Consider the following 8,730-nt stretch of genomic DNA (forward strand, 5'->3'; position numbering starts at 1 on the left):
ACCTTGACCTTTGACTTCCAAAATCTAATCAGTTTATCTTTGAGTCCAAGTGGATGTCTGTGCCAAAATTGAAGAAATTCTCTCAAGGCGTTCCTGAGATACTGTGTTCACAAGAATGAGACGGAGGTTAGATCACAGTGACCTAAACTTTTGACCTTCGAAATCTAATTGGTTCATCCTCGAGTCCAAGTAGATGTTTATGCCAAATTTGAAGAAATTTCCTCAAGGCGCTTCAGAGATATCGCGTTCACAAGAATGGGACGGACTGACGTACAACCCAAAAACATAATCCCTCCGGCAGTTTTACTCTTTAGTCAATAATAACGTCTCTGCAACTGGACACAAAAACCTATAACTAACATTAATGTCTACAGCAGGCAAGAACATACTATTTTTAATAACCTCTAAAGCCATTTGGAAGAAAATTAATTCATTGCTTTTTAAGACTTGTAGATACCCAAACAAGTGCATACAAATTCATATATCCATCTATCCATCCATTATCCAAACCGCTTATCCTGCTCTCAGGGTCACGGGGATGCTGGAGCCTGTCCACCAGGCCATCACAGGGGCAAATTCATACATGCAAACCTTTAATCTTAAAAGAACAAACCATAAAGAAAAGGGACAAAAATGTAACATGTAAATACATTTTGATATGTCCAAAAGAAAAATGATGCAGGACCTGAAAGTGCTGGACCTGTATCTTTCAGGCAATACAAACCCCTAACTCCATTTGAAGTAACATAGTAAGGGACATGAAGTGCATTTGCCACCCTCTTCACAGCTATTGGTATTCTGGTAGTTGGAGTCCCAAGCTTCAAGATAAATGCCTCCAAAAACAAGAATGTTTTCTTCAGCTGACTTGGGTAGGCAACATTGTAGGGATAGACCGATTATCGAACGGGCCGATTATCGGCGTCGATATTTGGCATTTTGACGCATATTGGCATCGGCCTTTTTTTTAAATCCAACGGCCGATAAGAGATCAATTTAAAACGGGGTTATTTTGGCTCTGATGCAGGCGCGCCTCTCTGTCTGCTGTCACTACTCTGTCTCTCCAGCATTGTCCCACCCACAGCACTATCTGATTGGTTACATGCAGAGCCATGGCACGGGTAACAGCCAATCAGCAGTGATAGCTGTGTATGCACAGTGCTCACACACGGGGGAGAGGAGAAAAATTTTTGTCGAATCTGGAGAAGGTCCAGACTCGGAGAGCAGAAATACACTCACTGGCCACTTTATTAGGTACACCTTGCTAGTACCAGGTTGGACCCCCTTTTGCCTTCAGAACTGCCTTAATCCTTCGTGGCATAGATTCAACAGGGTACTGGAAACATTCCTCAGAGAGTTGGGTCCATATTGACATGATAGCATCACGCAGTTGCTGCAGATTTGTCGGCTGCACATCCATGATGCGAATCTCCCGGTCCACCACATCCCAAAGGTGCTCTATTGGATTGAGATCTGGTGACTGTGGAGGCCATTTGAGTACAGTGAACTCATTGTTATGTTCAAGAAACCAGTCTGAGATGATTCGAGCTTTATGACATGGCGCGTTATCCTGCTGGAAGTAGCCATCAGAAGATGGGAACACTGTGGTCATAAAGGGATGGACATGGTCAGCAACAATACTCAGGCTCAATTGGTACTAAGGGGCCCAAAGTGTGCCAAGGAAATATCCCACACACCATTACACCACCACCACCAGCCTGAACCGTTGATACAAGGCAGGATGGATCCATGCTTTCATGTTGTTGACACCAAATTCTGACCCTACCATCTGAATGTCGCAACAGAAATCGAGACTCATCAGACCAGGCAACGTTTTTCCAATCTTCTATTGTCCAATTTTGGTGAGCCTGTGCGAATTGTAGCCTCAGTTTCCTGTTCTTAGCTGACAGGAGTGGCACCCAGTGTGGTCTTCTGCTGCTGTAGCCCACCTGCCTCAAGGTTCGACGTGTTGTGCATTCAGAGATGCTCTTCTGCATACCTCGGTTGTAATGAGTGGTTATTTGAGTTACTGTTGCCTTTCCATCAGCTCGAACCAGTCTGGCCATTCTCCTCTGACCTCTGGCCATCAACAAGGCATTTTCGCCCACAGAACTGCCGCTCACTGGGTATTTTCTCTTTTTCGGACCATTCTCTGTAAACCCTAGAGATGGTTGTGCGTGAAAATCCCAGTAGATCAGCAGTTTCTGAAATACTCAGACCAGCCCGTCTGGCACCAACAACCATGCCACGTTCAAAGTCACTTAAATCACCTTTCTTCCCCATTCTGATGCTCGGTTTGAACTGCAGCAGATCGTCTTGACCATGTCTACATGCCTAAATGCATTGAGTTGCTGCCATGTGATTGGCTGATTAGAAATTTGCATTAACGAGCAGTTGGACAGGTGTGCCTAATAAAGTGGCCGGTGAGTGTATGTTTCGAAGGTAAGTTAAGGCAGCAGACTCTCCCGAAATTGTAATAAACATCCCAGTCCTCTACAACTCACAACTACTAGTAACATTACTGTGAGCCCATTAACGTTATATAAACATAAGCGGCAGCTCTGCTCGCTCGCAGTCCCTCCAGACGTGCCTGTTAATCACTTGAAACAAGGTTGCTGATAATATCGATATGGAAATAGTCCGTGATAGTAGAAGTCTGTGTGTGAGTGAGAGAGAGAGTAAAAACCTAATGAACTCAATTCAGTCCAGTTTTATTGCAGGGAAGCACGTTGAGGTGAAGGCTGATTAGCTTTTAGCGTAACGTTAGCCCACCAGTCCGCTTTCTCCTTCTCCAAGCCAGGAGGCTAGCCAGAATAAACCGGAAAAATGTCCCGCCTTCACAAAGCAGCAGAGTGTGTTCTGAGCACCTTCATTGAGGTTATAATCTAGCCAGATCAAATGGATTAATGCCAGTGTTGACAACTAACGTTAACGTTATTGTCACGTTAGTATAGCAGTGTAACAAGCCATAAGCCGGCTAGTTAGCTAGCTGGCTGGTTAACTTTAGCGCCAATGCTGCAACTAGCATTCGCTAATTTTCGTTAGCAGAGAGATATCCTTACGTTATCTTAAATGAGCACACTGGCCACTCTGCTAGTAAACATACAGCCACTGCCATAGCAAATGCATTTAAGATAACGATCGCTCTCTGCTAACGTAAATTAGCGAATGCTAGCTGGAGCATTAGCGCTAACGTTAACCAGCCAGCTAGCTAACCAACAGGGACAGAAACAGCAAGAAGATACCAGCGTTCAAAAGCTAACGTTAGAAATGCACCAACAGTGCAAAATTAGTGCTATGCAGCAGTATTTGTGCTGGCGGAGTCAAATAAATGATTAAATAAACTAGCTAATCATTTTCTGTTGTCGCTTATTACTATTAACTAATAAATGGCGCTTGTAGAATACTGTATAAAAGTAATATCACACTCGATGTCGTGCTGTTATACTGGCCGCGGTTCGTTTTGAGTGACGTCATGGAATACTATGAATGGGGAGAATGTCTGTTATGGTAGAGAATAGTGTGTTTGTGTGGAAGCCACATGAGAAACTCTACAATTCACTACTACTAACGTTACTGTGAGGCCAAATACGTTAGCGGCAGCTGTCTGTTCCTATGATAAACTGATTATTAAAGTGAAGATGCTGTAGGCTATTTAGAGTTTTTAACGGTTTAATCACTTGAAACAAAGTTGCTGATAATATTGATAGGGAAATAGTGATAAAAGTAAGCAAAGCACCATCTATCTGAGAGAAAACTGTAAGGCAATAATGGCTGTTTAACTACCAAGTTATTCTACTTGACCTTTTTCTGTGTTGATTGAGAGATCCCAAGCAGCAGAAAATGACATGTTGTTAGATTAAGTGTGTCCCAAAGCTGTCTTTGATAGTTTCTTGTAGAGAGGAGCAGGATATTGCTGTTTAAGACTTAAGACAAAATGTAACTGCATCATAAAGCCTACATGAACTGCATGGTGTTCAGGGATGAATAGTCTCTCCTACTGCTATTGTACTATTTTTTCAGATATAGTTACATTAATCATTATTAATGTAGCAGCCTAGTTTTGAATGACAGGGTCCCTGCTATCACATGTTGTTAAAATGTAACATTTACATAATAAAATCAACTACAGGCTTCCCAAATGCTGTAATAAATGAAGCATGATGAGTTGAGCATATGTCAGCATGTGGCCCCACTTTTAACTCTCTCTTTTTTTCAAACCCTTATTGCAGACGGATAGACTTCAGTTTAAAAGTGCAGTATGGAAGTATTACACTCAACCAACACCAGGGAAGGCAGTATGTAATACATGCAATGAAGGTGTCAGCATGGGAGCAACAACTGGGAAAAACAAAAATACTTCAAACTTGTGCTCCCATCTTAGGATTCATCACCCTGAGTTGTATGAAACAGCACAGAAGAAACGGGAATCTGAATCTCATCAGGATGAGGCAATTTCATCTCAGCCAACAATAGAGGACATGTTTCAGAAACAAAGAAAGTGGACAAACTCAGATGACAGGTCGAAACTAATGGACAAACTAGTCCTAGTGATGATAGTCACTGACAACCAACCATTCTCGGTGGTGTCTGATGTTGGCTTTAAGCGCCTCATGGCTGCAGCAGAGCCACGATATGCACTGAAAAGTGACAAGTATTACCGAACTGAGAAGCTGCAAGAAGTTCACCACAAGATTGTGGACAAGCTCAAAGCCCTGATTCAACCAGAGAATGCTGGCTACTTTCTCTCCTTCAACACAGACTGCTGGTCTGGTGTGACAGAGTCTCTCATGAGCCTGACATGCCATTTCAACGACGCTGAATGGACAAGAAAGCAGGTCATCTTAAATACAAGAGCGATGCATGGGTCCCACACTGGGGAATACCTGAAAGAGACATTCCTCAATATGCTTGAGGACTGGAAGATAAGCAAAGACCGTGTAGCACTAGTGCTTCGAGATGGCAGAGCCAATATTGTGAAGGGAATGAGTCTAGCTGAACTCCCAGACCTCAGCTGCACGGCGCACACCTTGCAACTTGTGGTGAATGACGGTCTGGCAAGTGAAAGAGCCGTCACAGATGTCATTGCAATGCTTAAGAAGTGTGCCACACATTTCCACCACTCCATTCTGGCCAAACAGCGTTTGCGAGTCATTCAGAGGGAACTTGGCCTGCCAGAGCACAACATAATCCAGGCTGTTCCAACGAGGTGGAACTCAACGCTCCACATGCTGCAAAGAATGCTGGAGCAAAAGCGTGCGCTTACCATCTACTGTGGTGAACATGGAGGATTTGCAGGTCCTAATGCTCACCAGTGGGACCTTGTGTCCAATTTAATTGAAACTCTTCTCCCAATAGAGGAAGTGACACTTCAGGTGAGCCACAGCAACTCATCAGCATCCTGCATCATTCCATGCCTGACTGTGCTGAAGATGCTTCTTCAAGATGATGAGGGGCCCTCCACAAAAGGCATCAGAACGCTCAGGCAAGCCATGAGGGAGAGCCTCGACAAGCGTTTCTCAAAAGTAGAAGACACAAAAACTGTGGTGCTGGCCTGTCTCTTAGATCCTTGTTATAAGAGTCATCATGCATTCTCCTCTGCCACGACATTGAGCAAGGCCAAAGGATGGTTGAAAGAGGAAGAGGACGCTGCCACACAACAGACCACTCGAGAGGAGCATGCTGCCACAGAAGGAGCCAATATGGAGGAGCAGGCTGCCACAGAAGGAGCCAGTATGGAGGAGCAGGCAGCTGCATATGGGACACACGAGAATGACGGAAACACCCACAAAAGGCAACGGAGAGAACACACATCCTTCCGCAGCCGTGTTGATGAGATGTTCAGTTCTCTGCTGGCACATCGCACTGGTGACCTGCTGGCCAGTAGCTGCGTTGAGGATGAGCTACATTTGTACCTCAAGGAGCCAGTGATCGACAGGCGTAAAGGGGACCCACTCCAGTGGTGGAGACAGAATGATGGGCGCTTCAAGCTACTTGCGAAACAAGCAAGAAAGTTTCTTTGTGCACCACCCTCATCAGTCCCAAGTGAGCGCGTCTTCAGTGAAGTCTCTGCAATTTATGAGAGCAAGAGAAGCCGTCTCACTGGAGAGCATGCTGAACAACTCTGCTTTTTGCACCACAATCTGGTGCTGCTCAGTTGGGACTACTAATTGATTTTAGACTCACATTTCTGTGCAAATTTTATTTAAATCTGTTTTATTTACTTTATAAAACTTCAGGGAACTATCTATTTAAATTTTCAGTTAACTTTATAAGAGATTCTGCTGACCCTGGGAACTCCCTGCACTTTTTGTTTTTGTTTGAAATTAAAACAAAGATAAGTGAAAGATTAATATTTCAGTTATATTGAAATTTTGGACAACTTTATTTACTGTAGACAACTTTAGGGAGCTATTTATTTGTTTAAGTTTTCATTTAACTTTATAAGACATGCTGCTGAGCCTCGGAGCTCCCTGCACTTTTTGTTAGAATTTTAAAACAAAGATGTCTATTGTCCAAAATTTAAAAAAAACCTTTAACATGTTGCAAATCTGAAAAGCTGTTTAATAAACATATGCTTAAAGGCATTTAAACGAAGTGAAGTGTTGGAGTTTGTATTATTCAAAATTTTGACGCCAATATTTTCCCTTTTACCGCAAATTAATATCGGCTCCAAATATCGGTTATCGGCCTCCTTGACTACTAATAATCGGTATCGGCCCTGAAAAAACCATATCGGTCTATCTCTACAACATTGTAAATCTGCTAAATAACCAATACTGGACTCACAGCCAAGGAAGCGTCCACCTCTCCATTGTCCATTATCATTTTCTGCCAATCCATTTGGACATTCACCGAGGTGCAGTCACTCAGTGGCTTTCCGTCACGGCTGGTCAGGATGATTGTGGGTGTTGGGCTCAATGGATCCTGAAACAACACATTCAAGGCTTACAGCCGTACTCTACAAGATTGAGATGTTTACAAATTACTTTCAAAGTATCTTTCATTCCTTAAAAGGAAGCTTTGTCGATTTTCAACAATATTTGTATCATTAAAGTGTGGGTAGTATATGCAAATGAACAATGAACATGTTGCCTGTACCAAGAGCCCCCCGTTCATTTGGGGAAAAGTCTGCCAGATGATGCAACTTTTACATCCATTAGTCCAGTGCATTGCAGTGCATTCTGGTTGTTTTAGGTTTTCTAACTTTTGAGCAAAAGGAAATACCACAGCCCGTTTTCTGTTTTCTCTTGTCATGTAGGCACCAATTTCAAAAATATTTGCATCTTTCTACTGCATGGACAGCACAGTTTTATTAAATGACCATCTTTGCAGCAGTTAAATACTTCAAGATTCTCCAGAGGAAGACTATGGCTATAATTAACAATTTAATCAGCCAATTATTTTCTCAATTGATTGATTAATAATTTGGTCTAATAAAGATTAAAAAAAAGAAAAATGTACTATGTCATGATTTTAAGCTCAAGGTGATGCTAAAATATTAAGTTTAGGATCATGTAAAACAAGCAAAAACAAGGCAATTCCACGATTAGAGAAGTTGTAATTTATTTATTTATTTTTTAAATTGGAAAATGACATGATTAATTGATCTAAATATGTTTCAATGAACTTTTGGTTGATTGACCAATTATTGCAGCTTTATTGAAGACAGCCCCCCTCAAAACACCATACATTTCAACAACTAACCATATTGATCACAAAGAGATGAAAGGTATTCTCTTTAAAAAGAGATGGTAGGAGTACGGCTGCATTCACCATCTGACCTGCAAAGAACAAATTACCTAAATGATTAGAAATGTGTCCAATTCAGTAAACAAAGTTAAGAAAGGCTGGACACACCTTTAAACATAATGCAGTCCATTTCAGTATGTCAGCAACTACAGATTGAAAAATCTCAAATGGGTTGAAGTCACACCTCTCTTGACAGTCTTAACTATCCGACACTCAAATATTTAAGGCCTTATAAAGGCTGGATTTATGGCAAGGCTGTGGAATTTAATTTATTTTGATTCTTTTTTTTGGGGGGGGGGGGGTCTTCCGGCGCCAATTCTTGAAACCGGGCTACTCATCGTGTCTACTTATCGTGCACGTTACAATATCAAAATATAACTCGTCAAACTGGTTGATAATGGCAAATGTAAATTAGGCATAGTGTTTGATTCGCATCGTTAAAACAGTAAAACACATTTTACAAGACGCACACTTAACGTGAACGTTAACAGTAACCTTAAGTAACGTTATCAACAGTCGGTATAGTTAATGTTAGTCCCTTTGCAGTAGTTGAATGAATGTTATCAGCGCATATGCCCCGCAAGTTGGGTGTGAGATGGATGAAAAAGAAGAATTCTGGAGTGAGTTGGACGACATGGTGGAGAGTGTACCCGAGGGGGACAGAGTGGTGATTGGCGTGGACTTCAATGGGCATGTTGCTGAAGGGAACAGAGGAGATGTGGAGGTGATGGGTAGGTATGGTGTCAAGAAGAGAAATGTGGGAAGACAGATGGTGGTGGATTTTGTGAAAAGAATGGAAATGGCTGTGGTGAATACATATTTCAAGAAGAGGGAGGAACACAGGGTGACGTATAAGAGTGGAGGAAAGTGCACACAGGTGGACTATAGTATCTTGTGTAGAAGGCGCAATCTGAAAGGGGTTGGAGACTGCAAGATGGTGACAGGATGGAAAGTAGCTAGGCATTGTGATCTGTAGCAAGA

General features: G+C 42.3%; 1 protein-coding gene across 1 annotated transcript in view; it reads left to right on the top strand.

Annotated features, from left to right (window-relative positions):
• zgc:66474 (uncharacterized protein LOC327500 homolog) overlaps positions 1-6,167 on the top strand; it is a 28,980-nt gene extending 22,813 nt beyond the window's left edge. The window contains exons 2-3 of the mRNA XM_056288354.1: positions 4,230-5,648; positions 5,769-6,167. Of these exons, the coding sequence (XP_056144329.1) occupies positions 4,230-5,648; positions 5,769-6,167 (1,818 nt within the window). The remainder of the gene's footprint in view (positions 1-4,229; positions 5,649-5,768) is intronic.
• Positions 6,168-8,730: the final 2,563 nt, after the last annotated feature.

Source organism: Lampris incognitus, chromosome 10 (genome assembly GCF_029633865.1).
Source record: "Lampris incognitus isolate fLamInc1 chromosome 10, fLamInc1.hap2, whole genome shotgun sequence".
In the NCBI taxonomy this organism is placed as follows: Eukaryota; Metazoa; Chordata; class Actinopteri; order Lampriformes; family Lampridae; genus Lampris; species Lampris incognitus.